The 26,082-nt window shown below is 40.0% G+C and overlaps 2 protein-coding genes across 5 annotated transcripts in view; both read left to right on the forward strand.

Moving 5' to 3' along the window:
* The window catches only part of KIF5C (kinesin family member 5C), a 316,620-nt gene that overhangs the window by 100,268 nt on the left and 190,270 nt on the right, over positions 1-26,082 (forward strand). The gene's annotated exons all lie outside the window — the stretch shown is intronic.
* MBD5 (methyl-CpG binding domain protein 5) overlaps positions 1-26,082 on the forward strand; it is a 105,843-nt gene that overhangs the window by 43,848 nt on the left and 35,913 nt on the right. For 2 of the 4 annotated variants that reach the window (XM_081928418.1, XM_081928421.1), the window contains exons 3-4: positions 22,836-23,515; positions 25,108-25,210. In XM_081928418.1, the coding sequence (XP_081784544.1) occupies positions 23,403-23,515; positions 25,108-25,210 (216 nt within the window). In that variant the 5' untranslated portion in view covers positions 22,836-23,402. Of the gene's footprint in view, positions 1-21,170; positions 21,346-22,835; positions 23,516-25,107; positions 25,211-26,082 lie in introns of all 4 variants that reach the window. The other 2 variants (XM_081928420.1, XM_081928419.1) reach the window with 2 other exon arrangements.

The raw sequence follows: 26,082 nt of genomic DNA on the forward strand, positions 1-26,082 counted from the left end.
TTGAATAAATTTAATTAGATAATATTATACTTGCCCAAGCCATGTAAACATTCCTGTTGCTAAACACAGAATATCAGCAGTTGAATTTATGGAGAGAGAGATATTTATAATTTTGGACTAGTCTTACAAGTTTGTTGGACTGCTCCTTCAACTTGCTAAGTGGTAGTAGTGTTAGAAAAGCTATGCTCTTACAAAATCTGTGAATTGGATATTGGTACTATCTTCCTGGAGGGTACTTATTGCATCAGCTGAGACTTTTATTATGAAAACTTAACAAATACTGACCCAGAGTAGCCAAGCTAATTTGAAAGTGCTGATTTTGATAATGTTCTGCCCGTTTGCACTCATAATGCACTCATAATAATTTGTTCTAGAAACTCAAGTATTCAGTGTATTGATTTTAATGTCACAAACTCATCGGTTTAGAAACATAATATATCTGCATGTATTTCAACCAATAATAGGTTGAGAAGAGAGAGGAAAGGGTATGGAAAATCTTGAGGTCTGGCATGGCAACACAGTTTCAGCAGCTAGTATGTTTCAGGACCATAGGGGATATGTTGAAACACAGTAAATTGTGACTGTGGACTGGATCAATTCCATGCCCTTCCTTCTTTATAGCTAGGTAAATTGTACTACCAAAATGCTCTTGATGAGATTAAGGAGAAATTTACATAAGTTCTCATCATGTTGTATCCACCTCCTGATTAAAATGAATGTTGTGCGGTGATTTCAGTGCAATTTTTTGGCTGCTTCAAGCTCCATCTTTTAAATTTTGGGGATGGGGTGGAGTTCATGCATTGCGGTGGCAAGGTTTGTAGGAAGTAGTCAACTGTAAGCATTTCCTTAAGGTATCCTCAAATCTATGTTTCACAAGGTGAGAAATAGATGAGAGGAATGAAAAGAAGGTATGCAGAATCAGAACCACTATGGTTGTTAGAGAAATGGTTTTATTTAATGTTGGCAATTGCTTTTCCACTTTTCTTGACTGGATACTTTAAAGGTAAAGGTAAAGGGACCCCTGAACATTAGGTCCAGTCACGGACAACTCTGGGGTTGCGGTGCTCAGCTCACTTTGTTGGCCAAGGGAGCTGGCATACAGCTTCGAGGTCATGTGGCCAGCATGACTAAGCCGCTTCTGGCGAACCAGAGCAGCACACGGAAACGGCATTTACCTTCCCGCCGGAGTGGTACCTATTTATCTACTTGCACTTCGACGTCCTTTCGAACTGCTAGGTTGGCAGCAACAGGAGCTCACCGCATCACAGGGATTCGAACCACCAACCTTCTGATCGGCAAGCCCTAGGCTCTGTGGTTTAACCCACAGCACCACCTGCGTCCCTTTACTGGATACTTTAGACCCCAGCAAATACAAATTCTTTCTTGTCCCACATCTTATTTCTTTATGAAATAAAGAGGGTTTTCTTCCACTAGACTTAAACATCATGTGTTCCCAGAATATTAAGAATGTGATTCATCCCAGTGTGGGTGCAGCGGTGAGTGTGCAGGTAGATTTGGGAGTGGGATGCATGTTACCTGAACTTGTGTCAAGGTAGCAGGTAGGTTGAATAAGGAAGGATACAAGAAGAAGTACTTAAGCCTTCCATCCATAGTCACAGCACACTGCAATGCACTTGAAGAGGAAGGAAGGAAGCACCTTCTTTATAAGAGAATACATTTCTGCAGGCACAGATCACGCCTACGACTACAAAGTTTGATGACCCAGTGAAGTCATATTTGTAGTAGACCCTGTGAAATAATCAGACTTAGATTTAATTATGTGAATAGATATTCTCTGAGCATGAATAGCACTGGATATCGTTCAAAGAATGTTAACAATTGTGTACTCTGGGAGCTTTCACTCGGAAGCTGAGTCCTCAGTGTTTTAGTGCACTTCCTCGGATAGTATGTTTCTGGCATCATTGTATCTTAGAGCATTTAAATTTCTTTCTGAAGGCCAGTTGCCTTACATGCTTTCATTCTCTAATTTGCAATGGTTAAGTTGGCATAGCTTCTTGTACTACTGCTTTTTTTTAATGCATATATATTGTTTCCAGTATGCTGTGCTAGTATTTAGAAACTAGCACCATCCTAAGATGCAAGTGATATTTTTTACACGTAGATGTGTGACCTTGTTTAAAAGTTCTATCTTGAATCCAGAAGCTTTAAAATACTGTAATATTTTAAGAAGTGGGTCACTGCCCTTGTGTAGTCTTGAAAGAATTCTTAGTTTGAATCTTATTTACAAAGCAATCTTGTAATATTCCATTTGACAAAAGGGAGAATATATTTAACATTCAACAATTATGACTCTGATTGGTCTGCAAAAGCTGGTTCTTTCCTTTACATTTTATTTATTATGTCACCTTCCCAAGGCTCAAAGTGGCATACTATCAGTGTATAAAATAAATTAAATACAAACAGCATTAAATGAAACACAGAGATCAGCCCTGTGGGATTAAAACTGGAGTAAATGCAAACCATTATTTCTGCTAAATTAGTTATCCATATTTTGTGTAGACTTCCATAAGGGCAGCCATGTTAGTCTATTTTAGTAAAAACAATGTGTTTTGTGCCACCTTGAAGACTAAACTTATTATGGCATAAGCTTTAGAGCAGGCAATTCCCATCATCCCTGACCACTGGTCCTGTTAGCTAGGGATGATGGGAGTTGTAGTCCCAAAACAGCTGGAGGGCCAAGTTTGGCCATGCCTGCTTTAGAGGATTCCATAGTTGTCATTGTAGGGAAACCTAAATGCTTGCTTGGTGTTTCTTCTGGATATGTTTTGCCTTTTAACTAAATGGTGCTTGTTTTACTACACATTCATTATGTGTAGGTCTTGTCATCTGGACAGCCCAGCACCTCCATACACACTGCCCAGGCTTGCACCCGGGGAGGTCACTTTGGTGCTGCTAACGCAGCGGTTTGACTTCACTCCTGGAGGTGCTCTCCATTGTCTCTCAAGGCAGATGTATGCCAACAACAAAAATGGAACCTCCCTTAGGTAAAGGGTAAAGGGACCCCTGACCATTAGGTCCAGTAGTGACCGACTCTGGGGTTGCAGCGCTCATCTCGCTGGCTGAGGGAGCCAGCGTACAGCTTCCGGGTCATGTGGCCAGCATAACTAAGCCGCTTCTGGCAAACCAGAGCAGCGCACAGAAATGCTGTTTGCCTTCCCGCTGGAGCAGTACCTATTTATCTACTCGCACTTTGATGTGCTTTTGAACTGCTAGGTTGGCAGGAGCAGGGACCAAGCAACGGGAGCTCACCCCGTCGCAGGGATTCGAGCTGCCGACCTTCTGATTGGCAAGACCTAGGCTCTGTGGTTTAACCCACAATGCCACCCGCGTCCCTGGTACCTCCCTTAGTCACCATTAAAAAAAAATCACCTAAGAAATAAAACTACAGTACTATCTGTCAGAATAACAGTTTGTGATTTACCACAAGAGGTAACATTGCTGTTGCTCTCTCTCTCAGTGTGTGTGTGTGTGTGTGTGTGTGCACGCGCACACACACAGAGAGAGAGAGAGGAGAGAGAGAGAGAGAGAGAGAGAGAGAGAGAGAGAGAGAGACATATAATGTATATTGAATTCACTAGCACTACTTCACTTTGGGTATAGAAATATGATGGCTAGAGAGATGTAAGCAAAAAAGGAGCTAAAAATAAATGGTAGCTTTCATGTTTGCTTTATGTCCTAAATCATACAAGAAATCCTTTTCAGTTGCAATATACTTCTGTGAGACTCATAATTTAAAAACCTTTAATTTTCTTAAGTAGAGAGTCCAAACATCAGTTACTAATTCTTTGAGAGAAATGGGGATGGTGTTATAGTGTTAATATGCAATATACAGACAAATGCTTGCCATGGCAACCAACAGTTCGTAGGGGTGAGTGCGAAGTCATAGGGAGTTTACAAGTGCTTTCTCTTTTTCCAGCATAGGTGGCATATATGAATAATTTTCTACTATTTTGTGCTGCTGTATTGACTTGCTTGTCAATAGATTATTTTAATTCTGTTTTTAAACTGAGTAAGAATTGCAAGTATGCCATTTTTAGAAAAATAAAATATACCTTCCTTGTCAATTCAAGGATTCATTTAGAAAACAAATGTCTGCTTTCCGTCATAAAACACATTATTAAAGCCTGTCACTTCCTTATAAGATGTTTTAATGGCATTCACTTTATTGACTAAATTGAAGTCCTCTGATTGTTTATACATGCACATTTTTTAAAAAACCAACATTTCCTTCCACCCTGCTTTAATATTATATCGAAGCAAAAGGCAATAATGTTGCCTGTAGACTGCCTCTGCTACATTTTAAAGCAGTGTGCTAGTAATTCCTTTGTACACTTCACTCTTTGAATAACTTAATTTCAGTTTAATGCATTTTAAAAATAATGCTTTCTGATATTGTGTTTTCTTAAGCTCACAGAAGCTTTAGTTACAGGAGTAATTTTCATTTGTTATGGCATTTAAGTGGGACAGGGCACATATCTTCATCAAGAATTATTGAATCGATTTGCAACTGAGAATAGTTTATCCAGTTTTTTGTTCTTGTAGCAACTATAAATGTTTTCATCCATACTCTCAGGTATCATGTATGATGTCAATAGGAATAATGTGGTTCCAGAAGCCTAATAATAACAAGACTTGTCTCATAGTACTCAGAGAATCAATAGCCAGATGGTACTGGGATTCAGCTACCCACTCAGGGGTCATGTTTATTTTCTCTCTGTATCAATAATCTACATATCAGTACTTCAGGTTTTGTTCTGAGGAAATAGGAGGTACCTTCATGGTAATGCAGATAATGTTGCTTTCCTGTGCTGAGGGCTATAGAAATATATATTCTACCCATTCATAATTTTCAGAGATCTTCATCAAGCATCTAGCTTTAAATTCATTGTAGAGCCAATTTGAATCCTTGGCCTGTCCAATTGGTTCTCATTTGAATTGTATTTGTACAGTGGATTGTAGAAGTGCTGTGAAAATACTTTCAGCATCTGCCTTTCATTTTGTCACATCTTTTTAAGACAAATTAATGAGACTCTGTTTGTGTGAAGGGTAGGACCAGTGACAGCAATGGCTACAGTTTTTGTTCATGGGTGGTCTTTCAACTTTAAGACTCCTGTGTTAGTAAAGGGAATTGGACAGGTGCAACTTTCTATCCCTTTGCAACTGCTCCTTCTGAAGTCCTCTTCTAAATAGGTTTTAAAGGTATAGGAACTCTAATTTTGAAAGGTTTTTCCATTCCTGATCTAACTTATTAAAGGTAGACACCTGGCATTGCCGTTCCATGTCTGGTTCCTGCATAGAAAACACTTGAATTTGTTCAAGCAAGTACAAATTGTCTGTTCGATTTATGATGCTTAGATGTGTTCATTGCTTTTGTGTAATGTAAGTAATGTCACTATGTCATTAACTCCACTATGTCTTGGCCCATGTGTATAGTCAATAATCTATTTGTTGCCACCATCACTTGCATCCCTGAGCATCGAATGTAGCAGGCTGTGGCTTGCAGCAGGTTATACAATGATCAGGAAACTAGTTATTAAGGTGCTACAGGACCTTTTCATTGTTACACTATGGAGACCTTGCAACCTTTCTTTGGAGCAAATTGGAAGAATTGTTGAGCTTTTCGGGGGGCATGGGAAATCCTCCCCCCCTCCAATGAAATTTTAAAGCTATTTTTAAGGAAATTCAGCAAAAAAAAATAATGAACACTTCCGACATGGGTTGCCATATGCCTGAGTAGACATTATTCTGCCTAGATGCTAATTCCAGCAGTCAAATCTTGGATATGTCTGGAAAATTCCGGACGTATGGCAACCCACAGGATTTTATCCTGTGAACTGCCCTGAGACCTGCAGGTATAGGGAGGTATATAAATTCAATCAATCAATCAGTTCCTCGAGTGTCATATGAAGAAGGAAAACTTGATAATGTCACACAGCCCTGCTGAATACTGTGCTATCTAGTCCAGCATTTTTTTCTCACAGTGACCACGCAGCTGGCTTTGAGAAGCCTGCAGCAGGACATCAATGCATGAACATTCTTCCCTACAAGATCCCCAGCCTCTAATACTGCCTCTAATGTTGGACGTAATATATAGTCATCATGGCATGTGACCATTGACAGCCTTATCCTCTGAATTCATTTAGTTCCCTTTTAAAGCCATCCAAGTTGATGGCCGCATTGCTACATCTTGTTAAAACTATGCACAGTGTGAAGAAATACACACATTCAATTTCGGAAAGGGGAGGAGAATGTGTGAGGGCTTTTGTGCCTGTATATCTGATAGCGGGTGGCGCTGTGGGTTAAGCTACAGAGCTTAGGACTTGCCGATCAGAAGGTTGGCAGTTTGAATCCCAGCGATGGGATAAGCTCCCGTTGCTCGGTCCCTGCTCCTGCCCACCTAGCAGTTCGAAAGCACGTCAAAGTGCAAGTAGATAAATAGGTACCGCTCCGGTGGGAAGGTGAACGACGTTTCCGTGCGCTGCTCTGGTTCGCCAGAGGTGGCTTAGTCATACTGGCCACGTGACCCGGAAGCTGTATGCCGGCTCCCTCGGCCTATAGAGCGAGATGAGTGCGTAACGCCACAGTCGGTCACAACTGGACCTAATGGTCAGGGGTCCCTTTACCTTTTTTTATCTGATAACACCTCTCTCACGGGTGGGCTGTGCATTAGATTATGCAAAATCGAACAGCATGTCTCTAAACTATGTAGCTTCAGTTCAAATTGTTTCTTGCATGTTGGAAAGCATTTGAATACATGGAGGGCTCTTTCATTGCCACCAAGTCTCCCACGCACACTGCATCTACTTGCACCACATCACGTTGCATTTTGAAGGGTTTCCTTGAGTCTCAGCAGAGTTTTTTGTGGGGGCCACTGCAGGAAGGAGGAGGTTGGCAAGCCCTACCACAAATGCTGAGCACTGTCCGCAGTTCTTAGGATCCAACATCTTGCTTGCATGTTGTGCAGTGACTGTGAAGCCCAGAGTAATGTTTTTGGTGAAAGGTTCACTTTCGAAAATTAAATCCATCATACACTTCCATTTCTATGTATTAAACGTTAGTTTATAGTAAGGTACAATTTGAATTTATATTACTCTACGCTGTAAAATCCCTGCTCTATATGCACATCAAGATTAAGTAAATATTGTGCTGCAGAATAGATTTATTAGGACCTATTTCTACCTCCTATTTTCATTTTTGCTTATATGACCTAGTTTTTGAAAACCTAGGTTGGAATTTGCTGCATTGCTGATGTTTTCCTTTCAATCCATAGAAATTATTTTGTTACTAGTAAATTAGTTCTGCAGCACTGATAAATGCAGCATAACTAAAACGGCATGGCCAAGAATATGAGTAATCATTGCTTTTATTCAAACTATGTATAAAGAATATCATTTTTTTTCTATTTCTACAGCAACCTGTTATGTAGCATAGAATTTCATGACTATGTTGTGCTATGACCACTTGCTTTCTTGTTAATTATTCAAACACATGGTGTATAGATGGACTTATACATAGGGTGTTCACCTAGAGCATAGTTATGTACTGAACACTCAAATGATCTATCAGAAATATATTTACACAGCATTTTCTGATAGTGTACTACTGTATTATCAAACAGAATTCTGAGTCCTCCAGAGTTTATATAAACAAAAACATTGAACTTGCTACTTTGTGTTTGACAGCCATTTCCGAACTCTTGACTGACAGTTTTCAGAGTTAAAAATTCTGAATTTCACTGAAAAATACTATCTTGTTTTCATTTGATTGAATGCATTTGACCAAAACTTTCATAATCTTACATATACTGGTATTTTATACAGACGAATATTAGTGACTCTGAAGGAAGATAGGCACCTGTATACATATGAAAGGTGCATCTAGTTAATTCAGTAAGACCTGAAGGTGTGTGAGAGAATGTTGTTGGAAATGTGATGTGCAGTGAAATCCTATACATGCCTACTCAGAGGTAAGCCCCATTGAGTTCATTGGGACTGAAAAAGGTAAAAGTAAAGGACCCCTGACAGTTAAGTACAGTCGCGAACAACTCTGGGGTTGTAGCGCTCATCTCGCTTTACTGGCAAGGTAGCTGACGTTTGTCCGCAGACAGTTTTTCTGGGTCATGTGGCCAGCATGACTAAGCCGCTTCTGGTGAAACCAGAGCAGCACACAGAAACACTGTTTACCTTCCCACCAGAGCGGTTCCTATTTATCTACTTGCACTTGACATGCTTTCGAACTGCTAGGTTGGCAGGAGCTGGGACCAAGCAACGGGAGCTCACCTCGTCGCGGGGATTTGAACCGCCGACCTTCCGATCGGCAAGCCCGAGGCTCAGTGGTTTACACCACAGCAGGACTTACTTTCAGGCAAATGTGAATAGGATTTGAGCCATAGATTTATGTTGGCTATATGTGTGAAGGCTGCTTCTGCATTCATTGCTGGATTAGAGCAATAGGCCTCAAGTTGGACACGTGTGATTCTTCATTGGCATACCTGTGTTGTATGGGTGTAGTTTTTATGTAGTTTGGAAACATCCTTTGGATTTATTCTTTTAAACCCCTGGCTATCTTTGTTTTCAAGTTTGGTGAAGCCCAAACTTTTGTGTATAATTCTGTGAATCCTAACTTCCATTTTTGCAGGGATGTGTTTTAAGAACACAGAGGCAGGCTGAAGGGCTTTGAGGCTGTGCCTGTATCTACCCCTCCTTCATGGCCCCCAGCTACTTTTCCTCACTGTGTCAAAACCAGGAGGGTCCTTGACTCCAGCTGCCATCATCCTTTACTATTGGTCATGTTGGATGGAGCTGATGGCAGCTGGAGTCCAATAAAATCTGGAGGGCACGACTTTGCTTGCTCCTGGTCTAAACCCTAATTCTTGCTATTTGACTGATATCTCAAGGCCAGTTAAACATATGCAAATACCAAATTACTGAGTTCAAAATAAAACATGCCAAATTCATTTTCAAAATACACAGCCTGAACATGTTGGTTTCCATAATTATTAGTATAATGTGTAATGTATTTAATCTACCATTATGATCAAAGTTCATTGCTTAACATGAAACAACAGATGAGTTGCATATTCATTGTTAGAAGCTAAATATTGTTCAAAGCCATACAAGGGAATACACATTAAGGGAATGTGTATACATCTTACAGAATTCTGTAAGTAACATAATTTGATTTGCCATAATTTTTGGTTGTGAATTTGCTTATTGCAATCCTATGTGCACGTTTCCACTGAAACACCATAGGGCATGGGTAGGCAAACTAAGGCCCGGGGGCTGGATCCAGCCCAATTGCCTCCTAAATACGGCCCTTGGACGGTTTGGGAATCAGCGTGTTTTTACATGAGTAGAATGTGTCCTTTTATTTAAAATGTATCTCTGAGTTATTTGTGGGGCATAGGAATTTGTTCATATATATTTTTTCAAAATATAGTCCGGCCCCCCACAAGGTCTGAGGGACAGTGGACCAGCCCCCTGCTGAAAAGATTTGCTGACTCCTGACATAGGGCTTACTGAAGCATTCAGTGGGGCTTACTCCCAGGTAAGTTAGGGTTGTTACCTTAGTGTAGAATTAGATCTTTGGATGAAAAAAACCCAATAACTGCAGACTTTGTCTGAAAGGATCAGGTTTTGCATAGGCATGTTAGTGAGATTAGCCTTCTGTATTGAGATGAATCTTCTCTTCAGGCTTCTTTATTGAGATGAATCTTCTTCCAAACTTAGTGAGTGAAAATAAAGCAGAGTCATTGCTGCTAATGCAGGGTCAAGGAATTAAAACAACAACAACAGAACAATATATATCTCTTCTTTAATGTTCCCTATTTTTTTTCTGGGGGCTAGTGTGTGGCACCATGAATAGCTTGCACAGTTTTTGTGTGGCCTATGATGTACTGTCTCAGAGGTCACCAAACTCCTTGGGCCAGTGGGCATATGTAGAATTTAAGAGAAGTGCTAGTCACAAAATGGCTGCTGCAAGGTGTGTGGCATAACAACAACAAAAATGGTTGCTACATTAAAAAGCAGACAAAGACTGAACCAAAGCATGATGTGGTTCTTATGCCAATGAGCCACCCCATCAATGAAGGAAAAAGGCATCTATATCAGCTACTGTCTCACTAACTCTCAAATGGTTCAGAATGGTAAGGAGGGTAAGTGTCCAGTCCTGGCATCCCATGAAATATTTGCATGTTTAAAGAGGCCAAGTCCCTGCAAATAATAACTGAGCAGTTAAGAGTGAACAGTCTCGGGTAATGTGGCTTATTGACCTGTTATTGGCTGAGATCTTTTGTTGGGCACCACAGGAAATACAGGTACCCATGAGCACCACATCAAAGACTCCTGCACGATATTGTTTTCTTAAGTATCTTTCTCCATGTCTCTGTTACTGCAGACATTCTTTTTTTAAAAAAAAAAATCTGCCCCGCTCCCTCCAATACAGGGTGTAGAATTTGGGTGTTGATGTTTTAAAGTTGTCTTTTGTGTTAGTATGAACTAAGAGAGGGATTAGCCACCACCTCTTTGGCTATTTCTCCTCCTTGGCTTTTTTCTACCGACCCCTAGATTTAGAGCTTGACTGCCATTATCAGTGTTTCACCTAGTTACTTTTTTTTTTAATTAACATTGCAAAGCACAAATAATTATCTGAAACAACTCAGTAGGTGAACTATGCTATCCATTAATTTTAAGGCTAGCTCATTTGAGAGCCAGTGTGATACAATGGTTAAGTACTGGACAGACTCAAACTACGGTGGTACCTCAGGTTACAGACACTTCAGGTTACAGATGCTTCAGATTACAGACTCCGCTAACCCAGAAATAGTACCTCTGGTTAAGAACTTTGCTTCAGAATGAGAACAGAAATCGTGCTACAGTGGGGCAGCGGCAGTAGGAGGCCCCATTAGCTAAAGTGGTACCTCAGGTTAAGAACAGTTTCAGGTTAAGAATGGACCTCCAGAACGAATTAAGTTATTAACCCAAGGTTCCACTGTATACACTTTGCTATACTCTGCCATGAGGACAACACTGGGGGATGTGGGTGCATGCTGCCTTGAGGTGTTGGAGGAATTGTTGTTGGTTGTTGGTTCTTCATAAACCATTTCTTTATTAATTCATAAAGTTCAGCTACGTTATACCTCTGTTCCTACATTATACCTTTACTGTTCCTTAAGTTTGCTTTTCCCAAAGATTCCTAAAGATAACTTGTGGTGCTTTTGTGTACAAGGAAATCAGATGTGGAATGAAGTACTTGCATGCATCTATAGGATGTTAGGGTAAGCAACAACTCGAGTTTTAAAGTAAGTGTACAAAACCACTTGCTTCTTTTGCCATGCTTGCATAAGCTCTCGCTTTGCACAGTCACATCTAGGGAGAAGCTTCTTGTGAAGAAGCGGAGGGTTGCCAACCTCTTTCGACACATTTGGAATCAGAGGCTGCCATCACAAAATGGCTGCCATAGCAGACCTGGTTGGTTGGTTGGCTGGTTCGTCAGTCAGTCTCTCTCTCACTATCTCAGGAAATATAGACCCAATCCCAGAGAGGGACAGAGACCGTCACAGAGAGGAAAGCGCGCACGCAGCACTTTATTGCAAAGCACAAACAATTTGTGCTTTTTTCATTCTTTTTTATAAAACAAATTATTAAAGATTTCATGGTTTACAAAAGTATGTGCAATATCTCTATTTTCAAGTTACATTTTCTCCAGGTGAGTTTCATTTGCTGAGATATTGGTGTTACATTAGGAAGGAAAGGGGGAAAGAGGTGGAGGGGGGGAATGGTGGGTGGAGTGGGGTTGGGTGGCAATGCTTCTATTCTACTTAGTGTATGTGTGCTTATTTTTTTACGCCTTATCTTTTTGAACATATTTTCAGGGTGCTTAGCCCCCTTCCTGCTAGGCTCTTCCTGCTAAGAGTCATCCTGGAAAACTTTATAAGAAAGTAGGAAAGAGTGATACCCTTCCTCCCCCCCCCCCCCGCATTTGCTTCCCTCCCCACTTCCAAAGTGGGTAAGGGTGGAGGCAAAGCCAGAGGTTTCATGGCCACCAGAGAGCACCTTGGGTGCAATTGTGCCTGCAGACACCACGTAATTCTGTGGTTAAAGGGTATACTTCAAAATGCAGCAACACTGAGCTGCTCAGTAACAAGGAAATCAGTGCATAGAAGACACCTTTGCATTTCCTCATAATCTCTTGCATAAAACAATTTTAAACTCAATTTGGTGAGCCACTGATAATACCATTATCATGGATAATGAAAGCATCTATTCCTTGTCAGCTATGTCATTTTTAGGATTGAAAAGGACAGTAGCTGGAGAACAGTTTGTTGGAAAAAATGCTCCCCAAGTGCCTGATGAACCCAGCATTTAATCACTCGATAAAAATACTGCAGTGTGATATGTAATGTGATATTTTTAAAAGTGATTTAATGGCTGTTGTCACAAGAAGTTCTTTTGTGCAGTTAAAAAGCACTAAGGATGAAATAATTTCTCAGAAAATAGGAAGGTGTTTTTCCTTATCTAAGTTTGAGTAATGAACCAAGTTGGTGGTAATCCAAATGTGTTAACGTTATGTATCTTTATGTCCTAAGGGCAGTATTATATGGAAATGGGGGAGGGGAATGCAGCAGCAAGTTTGAACTCCTTTTTCATAAATATAAATTAAGTTCACAGACCAGGTCATTGGAGTATTTTTTGTTTTGTTACTCTTTGCTAACATAAAATCAAAAATACAAATAAACAAACAAAATATAATCTTTTCTGACAACAAATGGAAATAAAATATGTACATCTATAGACATGGAAAATAATAAATCATTTTGAGGGCCCTTGAGACCCTAGCTCTGTAGTTCTTTCAGTTTCCCATTCCATGTAGCTGAGGTAAAAATGACCCCAACATTTTCAGCAGTTAGTTGCAGGGGAGCATGGACCACCACACAGCAATTGGCTTTTTAAAAAAAAACACTGAGGAATGAATATAGTGAAAACCAAGTTTTAACAATTTTTTTCACGTCTTTTGATCAGTTTGTCGCCATTATCCAAGTGAGCTTGACCATGGTTACAGTGCACTCTCACGGGTCTTGTATCATTAAATTGTATAATCTGGTCGTTTATTTCACACCTGATTGCCTAGGATGTGAAAAATCTGTCTTGAGGGTATCAGCCTTCCTTATTGCTACATATTTGTTGTGTCATATACAAGACCATATGGTTTCTATGCATTCATTGCCTCACCTGCTTTTGCCTACACCCACCACTGACTGTGGCACCTAGAATATTGACAGATGCAACCCTCTGGCGAAGAACGGTTCCTCATCCTTTCTCCAGCAATTGTCTAGATTCATAATTATCAAGGTGTTCCTTCTTTTGTAGTATATAGCTGCACATGATTCTGATTTACTCGTATGACAGTCACTATTCTTGCTTGGGATCATTTGCTTTCAACTTGTATCTTTCCCACCTCAGTAATTAAACATAAAATCAAATGGATTCACGTAGATTATGTATTGCATCTGTAGAAGATTTGGGCTTCATTTAACTGTTTCAGTCTAATCCATAATCATTGGGGGTGGGTGGGAGTTCATTCTCAGGCAGAATACAGTGGTACCTCGGGTTTAGAACTTAATTCTTTCTGGAGGTCCGTTCTTAACCTGAAACTGTTCTTAACCTGAGGTACCACTTTAGCTAATGGGGCCTCCTGCTGCCGCCACACAATTTCTATTCTCATCCTGAAGCAACGTTCTTAACCCGAGGTACTATTTCTGGGTTAGCGGAGTCTGTAACCAGAAGCATCTGTAACCAGAAGCGTCTGTAACCCGAGGTACCACTGTATATTGTAGTAGAAAGCACAGGGCATGAGGTATGCTATGATGTTATAGGGGAGACAATTGAAGGGCATGGCTGTGCAAATGTGTCCTTGCACATACTGCCAAGGAAGTCCCACTGTAATCCTCTGATAAACATTTTAATGATAGGTTGTAAGATGGCATGAACTCACAATAGTATAGAGCATCAACCAGGTTTTAAACAGTTAATTTAGTGCTAATATATTGCCAATTATGCAAGAAGTGCTCTTTCACTGCAGACTTTTCATGAAATAGTTGATTATTTTGCTGAATGTTTCAGTAAACAACTTTAAGAACAGCACTTCAGGAAAACATTATGTGTCTAAAAATAGCTTCAGCACAAAAGCATAATTTGCAGGTTTAATTTGCTATCCCACTATATTTTTGACATTTTCTTGCACAGAGGCTTGATCTGAATGACTTATTATTTCTCTGCACTATTAGTGCTCCAGTTGCAAGGCAAGACAATTTAAAGTAATTTTATACTATTTAATTCCTTTCGCTCTTCTTGCATGGCTACAATTTTTTTAAAAAATTGTTCTTTATAGTGCATATTTCAAAACTGAGATATGTGTATGAGGAATGTAAAAAAGATATTGGTGTTAAGTGTAGCTGATCAGATTCAGCGACTGTATATCCAGTTGCCTGGTGATGTTTAAAAAAACATGTAAGTAAAGAGGAGTCATGTTTGTTTCTAGAGTATAGGGTTGAAGAGGAGAGAGTCCATGTGTCTGGTTTAATGAAAAGCTGTCACAATTGAAATCAAAATTTTTTTAAAAAAAATTGATCTCTAGTTCTTGCCTCATATTAAGGTACTTATAAAATATGTAGCTAAGTGGATCCATGCCATTTTTGGTAAATACAGGTAACTCCCTGACTGCATGACCCCCGTGAGGCCGAACCAGTTGTGTTGTCCTAAAACCGCCTCTAATTCTGTTCCCCTCCTATTCAGTCTTCCTCCCACCACCCAACAGTATGCCATGTCCGCTGAATTTTGCGTGTGTGAGGTAGGGGCTTTCTTTTGAGGGGGGAAGACAGTTGTGCCCTATTCCAGCTGCTTAAATATTTTATCTCTTTTCCATCCCTGGGAACACTGACTTCTATGGGAGAGGATGCAACCTCTCAAGGAAGCTTGGTTCCCTAGCTAGTGGCAGAGGCCAGAGCCTGCTTTGCTTTGCTTTTATAGTCCTACAGAAATCATGAGGTTGATTCTTTAATTTCTTTCCCCCAGATTTTTTGTACTAGTATGCACCTCAGGATTATCCCAAGCATGCCAGTCTCTCTCTTTCTCTTTTGTATGATTGGTATGGTTTTGGCTAAAGTGCTAAAAGACTCAAATCAGTACTAGTATATAGTACAGGCATCCCCAACCTTCAGCCCTCCAGATGTTTTGGACTACAATTCCCATCATCACTGACCACTGGTCCTGTTAGCTAGGGATCATGGGAGTTGTAGGCCAAAACATCTGGAGGGCCGCAGGTTGGGGATGCCTGACACAGTATATAGACAAGGAGAGCTGTGCGACAAAATGTTGCCGTTTGTTTGTGTTATCTGAACTGTGGGCCGAGACAGTTGAAGAATAAATGCTGGCATCAAATATAGTTCCTGCTCTCTTTTGGGCCTTACTTCAAGTAGTTGTTGCTTTTGAACATTTAAAAATGTGATCATTCTGCATGCATGTCAGTGATGCATGAAGCTTCCAGATAAAACTGAGTGCTTGATGGGAGTAGCCCCATCTCTTGTCTGAAATATAACACTGCCCTGACTACATTGTAAGGCAGCTGAAAACATAGCCCACCGACCTACAATAGTGTGCAACAGAGAACTACACTGTAGGCTTGTTGTATACTACTCTCTCAGCTTCGGCCAACCTGAAATTCAGCAGAAGGGATATAATAACTCTGGACAACCCAGCAGGTTTGTTGTAAAACACCAAGAACCTGACCTGAAGTGTGTTCTTCAATGCAGAGTTGTCATAATTCAGTCTTTTCAGTCACAGCCCCTCTCAACCTGCATATGGGGACAGTGAATTACAATTGCTTTGGAATATTTGTTAGGGTTTTGACTTTGAAGTGTTTTACACTACAGTGATACCTCACGATGCAAAGGGGATCCGTTCCGGAGCCCCATTCGTATCCCAAATGGAACGCAAGACGCGACGGCGTGTGCCCGGGTCACGTTTCGTCGCTTCCACGTGTGCGCGTGGCGTCATTTTGAGCAATGCGTCATTTTGAGTAATGCACTCCATTACTTCTGGGTTGCCGCAGAGTGCAACTCGAACACGCTCAACCCAAAGCACATTCAACTCGAGGTATGACTGTAATGAGTTAGAAAGAGCAGTAACTCTTCTCTTTGCCACTACTTATTCAATGCCTGGCGAGCATGAGCAGACCCCTGGTGCTCAGTCCCATCTACCAAATCTGTGTGACAGGGTGAACTCCTGTTGCTTTGTCCCAGCTTCTGTCAACCTAGCAGTTTGAAAGCACACCAGTGCAAGTAGATAAATAGGTACCGTTGTGGCGGGAAGGTAAATGGCGTTTCCGTGCACTCTGGTTTCCATCACAGTGTCCTGTCGTGCCAGATGCGGTTTAGTCATGCTGGCCACATGACTGATAAAGCTGTCTGTGGCAAACACCGGCTCCCTTGGCCTGAAGCGAGATGAGCGCCGCACCCCATAGTTGCCTTTGACTGGACTTCACTGTCCGAGGGTCCTTTACCTTACCTTTACCTACATTAGCATCTTGGATTACTCTGTTGGTTTATATGAGCTGCTCTCAGTACTGTGACTTATATCCAAGCTAAAAATCACTTCTCAATTTGAGCCAGGAAGTGGCCTATCTAGGCAATGTTCCTTTCTACACTTTGTGTGACTAGTCCAACCACTCCTTCCACTCAGTTATCAGGTTTTTCCTTCCACCAACTCCTCCAGTCTCTCAATATTCAGTGCTATTGAATTATTATGGGCCTGATTTTGGGGGGAGGAGGGGGGTCCTCCTCTGGTCTTTTTTGGTAGTTTTTTGTACTTGTGCATACCTCAAAGCTTTGAACTTCAAGGTTACTGTGAATCTGCTTGTACCTCTCTTGTGAGTGAGTATCAGTTTTGGCTACATCATCCTGAGTATAAAACTGGAACTGATATTAGTATATAAACAGAATAAAATATTTGTATTAAAATAATGTGACTAAAGTTACCGTAGTTATAAGTAAGTCCCTTTTGAAGCCAATGAGATGAAACACCACAGACAAATTCTTGCTTTCAGGGTTTAATTTTGGATTAGAGCTCTGTATTCGATTCTATGTTCAACCTTGGAACATGTGAAAAATGACCCAGTATATCTGAGCCTATGCAAAGCAAATTTTCTTCACCCTGAATCACAATTCAACAGAATTACGAAGTTTCCAGATAAGAGGCTGATAATTCCTAACAGATTTGAATCCTTGGATTTCTTTTTCTAGAAATTTAAGAACTGCTTTGCCTTCCACTTACTTCAGTACAATATGTATCCTGATCCTATGCTTACTTGGACTTTGCTATTTAACACATGTATTTACAATTACAGACTAAGTCACAACTAATTTACATGTGATTATACTCACTGTTGGCAACTGAATTTACTATAAATATGTTCTCTTAAAAACTATGCCACAAGAAAGCTGTGCACGTCTTCCAAGTAAATTTTGTATGCTTAACCCATGCATTTGAATTATTAGTTTGGTTTCTGTGTTGTTCCTTTTAAAATTGCAGATGAATTCCATGTATATTCATAATCAAAACATGACCTGAATAGTTATCTGTACTACAGTTTCATTTCTTCAGTCTCTGCTTTTCTGCTGAGTCAATTTAACTAACTAAAATAAGCAGGAGAAGCATGCTGTGACTGTTCAATCTATATTTATTACATACATTAAGGGGTTCTTTCTTTTTAGATGCTGAATGTGTAATTTCCTGCTTCTTATTTGCACTGTTTTGCAGTAGGCATTCTGTCTCACTATGTTTGTATGCATTCAAGTGTGTTTGCTTGCAAACACGCACACACAAACAAACAAATAGGGCTTTTTTGCTAACCCCCGGTCAAATGTAGAATATTTTCTTTTCCAAGTGAGTCTTTATGGAATGTAGTTTAATTTTATAAATCTTTCCCAAACAGTGAAGACAGAAACCATATATCCAGTATATTGCTGCCATTTAATATTATTTGAATCTCCAGAACAAGCTGCTTTTTTCTGGAAAGCAAGAAATCTTCTGACTCTAATCAAACCAAGTTCTAAAAAACATTGTCTCTTACATTTGCCTAATACCACTATTACCTCACTTTAAGTCCCTCATTACCTGTTTAGTTTAATAAAATACAATTTCAGGAATACTGGGTCAGAAACAACTAGTAACTTATTAGTTGTTGTCAGAGGGGAGCACCAGTAATTAGTTACATTTTCTAGGCTACCTTTCTCAAAAGATTAGTGGGAAATACCGTAAATAATAGCCACACCTACCTGGCGTCAGTGATCCAACTAACAGAAGAGGGTAAGACCCAGGTACCTGATCATTTCAGTCTTATGTACACTGATAATAGTACAGTCATACCCTGGATCCCGAACGCCTTGCAACTCGAACATTTTGGCTCCTGAACGCCGCAAACCTGGAAGTGAGTGTTCTGGTTTGTGAATGTTCTTTGGAACCCGAACATCTGACATGGTTTCTGCGGCTTCTGATTGGCTGCAGGAGCTTTCTGCAACCAATCGGAAGTTGTGCCTTGGTTTCCAAACGCTTTGGAAGTCGAATGGACTTCTGGAACGGATTCCATTCAACTTCCAAGGTACTACTATATAGGTAAGGGGGTAAAGATCCTATATAAAGGCTTTCATAATTTCTATGTGTATAGATTGCCAAATTCATACTGCCCAATTATGTTGCAGTCAAGTAATAAGCTGTCTGTCTTCAACACTTGTTTAAATGGATTCCCTCCCCCCCCAGTTGTGTGTAAGTGTAGTATTGTCATACATGAATAGAAAGCTATCATTTTGAAATGTTCCGTGAGCAGTATGAATACTTTCTTTTACTACATTTACAGTTGCTAGCACTATTCAAGATGTTTGTCTTCTGGGCCTTCGTATGTTCTGTGCCGCATTTATTCCTGGAGGAGGGAGGAAAAGAAATTGAAATTTTAATGCTAAGTGGCTTAAGCTTAAAAGCACACACATGCTCCTATTTTTACATTGCTAAAACCCTGACACTACTGTCTGCAGTCCAACTTCAAACACTTTTCAAGGTTAAAAGGCTTGACAGAAAGTAGACTTGGTCTGAAAGTGACATTCTTAGCTGAAGCAAGCACTTTGTGCCTACTAACAGTGCTAGCTAAAAAAAAATTTGTAAAATCTCCATAGACAATTATGCAAATTACTTCTGCTGTTTATCATATTTGACAAGTCACAGATAATAAGAAGATGGTTGAACTTTATTTCTAGTCAATACTATTAAATACTTGTGAAACGCCTGTCACAAGAAGCAGTTAGGTATATGGAGGGAGTACCTACATGTGGCGGAAACTCCTGAAATGTATTTTATTTAAATTTTACCTAAACATTGGCATTTAAAATAAAATTGGGCTCTTTTTTTAAAAGTACTAATCTGGAAAAGAAGCTTCCAGTAAACAGACCCTAGAAATACTTGCACAGGTCCTTTGCATTGCCTCTTTCAGCCATATGTAGCCTCGCACACATCCTAGCACATACAATTCCATTGACACCTTTCTTCCAATTCCTGTTGTGTATTATATTCTCTGGCCTTTAGAGTTGCTGTCCAGCATCACTGACAACATATGTACACACATCATTTTATTTGTTTTTGTTATAATATTTTTTATTAAGTTTTCCATCTTAACAATCCAATCAAGTCACATTAAATATTCCAAATTATACAAATACATATTGTAAAGTCCAAATATTTTGCCAAATTATAAATTTTCGTTGGGGCTTCCTATGCTTCAAGTTCAGTGGGGTCCAATCATCTTATGTTTCTACTGCCTTGAGTTTCCAAAAGTTCCTTCTTTGAGTCCTCCTGTTGTTATCCTTGCACATCATTTTATTTGTATGCTTCCTTTCCACACTTCAAATGATGTTCAAGGCAGCTTACAACATGAAAAAATACATAACTACAACATAACAAAAGTAGTCATAAAACAAAAAACAAAACGTTCAAAAATAGACAGCCAAACTGAATATTTTCCACGTAAATCACAAGATCTGAAATAAATACAAAGGAACCAACATCAACAGCAGCAACAATCCCCCTGCCAACTTCTTCTTCTTCTTTCTTTGGCGATCACTCGTAGCCGAGTAAGATTGTCTTCTGTAAACACGGTTTTAACAACAGCTCCCACCCCAAGAGTCCATGTAGCAGCCTCAGCTTTTCTGGCTGTAGTGTCAGGGCCCCACCAGGCCAGGGGGGGAAAGGCCTGCAGGGCAGGGAGCAGGTCTGCCAGGACTCAAAGCCAAGATGGGAACATAAAGAGCTACCTTGGACCAGTGCTCTGACTCTGTCTATCCAGCTACATTGACTGGAAGGAGCTCTCCAGATTTTCAGGCAGAAGTTTTTTCCCCATCTCTTCCTGGAATGTTGTGTATCCAAAGCATGAGCTCTATCATTAAGCTATAGCCCCTTTCCCACCGATAAGTCTCAAGCCCAAAACAGTGCTTCAGAAAACAGGCTCACACCATTCATCCAGTTGGTAAAACTTGATAGTAAAAAAGGCAGTATCAAGTCCAGGGGCCTTTTCTAGTCCTGGGATGCGGGGGAAAGAGTTTGTGGCTATATAGTTGAAGGTGCTGCAGCATCACCTGTTTTGTCTTAGGCTTGGTGAATTGGGCCTGAAACAATGGGAGATGTTTGGTGCCTGGTGCCTTGCTGTCAGTTCAGAGACTAATCTGTAGTAGTTTGTGTATCTATGCTGTGTGTCTCTGTGTGTAGCGTTCTCCCTTTTCTCAGCCACCTTGACAGGATGGAAGCCACCTCTTGAGATATAAGGCAGCACTCTGAGCTGGTTTCCAAGTGAAGTGTAGCAAACATAGCAGGCATTGGTCCGTAAAATAAATAAAAAACATCTTGTGCACACATCTTGAGTGTGTTCTAGAAGATAGTTCAAGGACATACTACTTATGCTTAAACATGTCCTTTTGTTTTATTTCAGTTTCTGCCCTACCTTTCGACCCAGAGAGGTCTTCTAGACAGCTTACATATAATAATAAATGAATCTCAACTGCTTACATTCCTTTGTGATGACCTATCCAGCCTTAATTCCCCACTTCTCATTAGGTCCCTGTGACTCTTTTCAGCCCTTCTCATTCCCCTGGTTGCTGACATTGAAGTGGTAGTTGCCTGGCTACAAAGTCCTTATATCCTGATCCATGGTGATGTCCACCCCAAGGGATGGTGATGGCCCAAGCAAGATGGAAATCGGTAGGCCCAGAGTTGTGGAAAAGATAGGAAGGTAAGGCAAGGAGCAGCCAGGCCTTTATACAAACACCAAGGGGCTGGGGCCGGACTGTGCTCAGCGGTCCTACAGCTGAGGCCCAAAACACAAGTTGTCTCAGTGCATCTTGGAGCAACTGCACTAGGTAGTCATGGTGGAAACCCTGCCTCTGTTTCCTGTATGTGGCCAGTTAAAGAATTACTCCCTTTTTCTGCAGCTGGTGACTTTTTTTTTCTAATATAAGCAGTGGGATTTCACACTACTTTGAAGAGAGTTTGTTGGGGTTTCCTGATCCTCCAATGAGTCTCCAGTCCATTCAGCCCCATGGCAGAAGTTTCTCCTTGGGGTTCGGGGAGTATGTGGAACTGCTGGCCCTAGAGCCTAAAAGGCTGCTTCTGCAAGTGATGATTCCTGGTTCGGGACCATGACACCTCCTCACATTCCCTCCAGGACTGCAGGACTTTTCACCTTCTTCCTTAGTACTTCAGTGTACCAGTCCTGTGTAGGGAGAGGTAAAAAGCAAGGTTTAAAGGGTAAATATAATCAGCACTCGTAACCTGAAATACGCACACAGCAATTACATGCAGCAAGCTGTGGTTAATGTGTTTTACCTGCATCTGTTGCAGAAACTATATCTCTTGAAATGATCCAGTGCATGCGTTTGTTTTAATATATATTAAAAACTAGTTGCTTATTTGCTGACTAATGAGTAAAAATCATCGATCTATGCATATGTAATATGGGGTAGTATCTGATTTCTGGCAAAGACTTAGGCCTGTGCGCAAGTTGTGCTATCTGTCCTGTAAGCCCTGTTGGTTGCTTCAGCGCAGGGAGAAGTGTGATGTTTTTCACGTACGTAATCAGAAATTCAATGAATGCTCAAAGTTTCTGTAGACTAGTGTTTCTATTTTGAGATTGTAATGGAATAAATTGTTGCAGAATTAATTAGATTAGGATTACAATGTGTTAACGTACCAAGTTGCAGTTGCATAAATACTTTCATGCAAAGCAATGAATAAATGTAGGAATTCCCTTTGAAAGTGTAAAAGAAGAGGCCAATATTCATCCAAGCTGCCTCATATAATCTTTATTCCTGTCTTTTCTCTTGAATTCTTAAGCATTCTCACATGTTTCAGTTTTAATCTCTCTCTCTCCCTCTATCTCTCAATACAGCCAAGATTCAAACAGCTTCTGTAGGCATGCTTGAATACATGTTTGACTTCCTTTAAATATTAGAATTATGTGATACCACAAACTGCTTTTGAAACTCAACTCTGGATCCTGAGGAGGTGCTACGTGTGGGGGAAAACACAAATACTGTCATCTAGGTTGTGCAGAGCTTTGGACCCTGTTCCACCTTTTGTGTTTCCTTAAAGTTTTTACTAAAATTTATTTAAGAGTTACACTGTTGTCTTCTGCAGTGCACAAATCAGAGCAAATAGATAACAGACATTACTTTCATTTTAATGGTAATATTACTTAGCTGCTTGTGTTTTGTCCCCCATCAGGTATTCATATTGGAGCTGTATCATCATGAGAGAATCACAAGAAGCGTCCAGGAGTTCCTTGGACAATGAATGGAAGAAGACAAGGAAACAGAAAGAATGTGGCATATAAAAAGGATTTAATACCTGGAGTTTTTGGCCGTGACAAATCTTCAAAAATGGGACTTATTCTCTCAAAATACAAATTACCTTTGGCAGTCATCAAGCTTGGAGTCATGCTATTGAACTAGAAGTAAATGTTTTCAATCTCTTCTTGGCCAGTAACAGAGCATTAATGGATTATGATTTTCCCAAGTTGGAAACATTCATTTTTACCCATTTAGGATATCCTTATGACTACATAAGGAATAAAACATTTCATACTTAATATTGATCAGAATGGGCAACTGATTTGCAAAACAACAAAAATGGCAGATTTCATCGACTGAGCCAGAGCTTCCCAATGCATTTTGTACAAACAGGGAGTCGCTGTGCTGTGCAGCCGCCTTCTGAAGGCCATGATGACATATAGACTAAGGATATCATCTTATTGTTGATATCTCCGAGGAGGCATAAGCAGTATCAAAAAAAATGAATGGAGGCAAGGAGTGTGACGGTGGGGACAAAGATGGAGGGCTGCCTGCAGTACAAGTCCCAGTTGGTTGGCAACGGCGGGTAGATCAAAATGGAGTTCTGTATATTAGGTAAGCATTCACGTCCATGTTGGAATAGGAAGTTGTTCAGTTTAAGTAATTCCGCGAAAGGTGACTTGATAGCCAGAGTTCTCTTTCTCCAACCCTGGAATGCATTACCTCACCAGACATCAAAGCCTGGATAGAAGAACTTTTTTAACCACCCTGAATCTTCCAACATCCCACTTCATTGGATGTCCTCAAGTTCTTGCGCTACGCAAGACGAAGAAAAACCTTTCTCTATTCACTTTCTCCATCTCCTCTTACATGCCTTTTCTCTAAACTTAAAACACACACACACACATTGTAATCATTCCTCATAGGGGAGTTTCTACTTTCCCTATGCAGGTGGGGAAAAATTATGTGAGAGCTGCTACCCCTTCCCCCACTGGCTGAGAAACACTTCCACTGCATCCTGTGGCCTCTCATCTACGCTCCTGGGGAACATAAGATTAGATGCTACGACATCTAATCTTATGTAGCTCAGAAGGATATTGCAGAATGTGAAGTTCCATTCCATTCCCAGTTAAGCAAATTCTTCCTTGGAATTTCTCCATACACAGGCCCAACAAAACTGCTAATGCTTGAAAAGATGGAAAAGATTAAAATATAATTCTCTCCCCTCCCCCATTTATCTTTCTATCTTTCTATCTATCTATCTATCTATCTATCTATCTATCATCTATCTATCTATCTATCTATCATCTATCTATCTATCGTCTATCTATCTATCATCTATCTATCATCTATCTATCTATCATCTATCTATCTATCTATCTATCTATCTATCTATCTATCTATCTCTATCTAATTTGTGTTTATCCAAGGTTTACTTTCTCGAGTAGTGGCTCCTTGTGTAAGAGCTTGAATTCACCATCAGCTATATACAATCTAACCAACACATTTACTCAGAGGAGCAACCTCATTGCCCAGAAACACTTTAAAGACTGAGCATATTCCTATATCCCTAAAGAACTGTCTTCTAAGACCATTTCCATTCATTTCAGATAAACATCAGTTTCCCCAGCTGGGTTTGTGACTGTTTTTTTAGGTAGACCTATATCTATGAAATGTCTGTTGCATAGTAGGACTTAGGTCCTGCTATCAATTTGGAATAAACTTGTCTTTAAAAAGCCTGTCTAAGCTTACACTTCTTCTTCTTTTCTTCTTTATTTATTTGGAGGAAAACCTTTTATTACTTGAAATAGGAACTTCTGGAGATTGTGGGCTCTTTTAAACAGTACGAAATGTGAAGCTAATCCTCTGTGTGTACTAGTTCCTCAATCCTTCTGTGCATTATATGTTATCCTGTGCATTATACATTAATAGACAAGCTGGTACCCTGCAACATCCAAGAGAACAATGGAGCAACTTTGAAATGCCTAGCCTTGAGTTCTTGTTAAAATGTAGGTTAGAGAAAAGTAAGTTTGATGTAAGTTTGAACAGAAATTACATTAACTTTTCTGTGGAAACTTTTGCAGAATAGTGAAGCTGTACTCTCTGTTTGTGTGTGTGTGTTCCAAACTGATACATCAATTGTATGTGAAGTATTTTCTAGCAATATTCATTAATGTGCATATTTTACATTTTTCTTATTCTTTCAGTCCTAGTGGGTCTTTATTGTCCTGTTTGGAACAGGTTAAAACGTATCTGCTGACTGATGGAACATGCAAGTGTGGTTTAGAATGTCCCCTCATCCTTCCCAAGGTAAAATCAGATAACTGTGAAGATACTGAATGAAAAATGAATATGTGTTGAACTAAATATATTGTTGTAAAATTTTAAAAGTCAGTAATTAGAAACAAAACCGTTTTGAAAACAAGATGCATTACTTATTGGCGTGGTTCACATAATTAATCTAAACGGTTGTTTAAAGGTGAATGCTCAGTGTATTTATTTATTTATTTATTTAGTAGGCTAAGTAAGTAAATTTATTTGTATAAAACTCTTCATCCACAGATCTCAGGGCTGTTCACAATATAAAAGTAGGTCTCGCCCCATGGATCAGTTGCTGAAACTGAAAGTGCCTACCTGCCCACAGCCATCTTAAGTCCCTGCCTCTTCAGGGTTTTTTCCCAAGCAATCAGAGACTGTGTCTGTGTACAGCCAATGTCTCCTCTGTACTTTTCATTCCTCTTCTGGTTCAGGGAGACACCCATGACCTTCGAACCATTCAAACCGCTGACCTTCTGATCAGCAAGCCCAAGAGGCTCAGTGGTTTAACCCACAGTGCCACCCACGTCCCCTATACAGTAGAGTAGTGGACAGCAAAATTGTAGTGGCCTTGAAAACCACAATTTGTCCATTGCTTTCTTTTTCCTGCAGTGGTGCTCTTTCCTGCGTTTCCTCCCTAGTAGCAGTTTGTGTAAACTCTCTTAGAAATTCAGTTTGCCAGATATACAATAGTAGATAAGGAAGAGTGTGCAATGACCCAAGGTAGAAGAATATATAGTAAGGCAGAATAAGCAAGGTGCCTGAAGGGAACTTATTTATTCACAAAATAAGATAAAGATATCTACAAAAAGATAAAACAAGAAAATCAAGAAAGAATCACAACCATACTTTAAAACATACAAAAG

The sequence above is a fragment of the Podarcis melisellensis genome (assembly GCF_964234715.1).
Source record: "Podarcis melisellensis genome assembly, chromosome: 1".
In the NCBI taxonomy this organism is placed as follows: Eukaryota; Metazoa; Chordata; class Lepidosauria; order Squamata; family Lacertidae; genus Podarcis; species Podarcis melisellensis.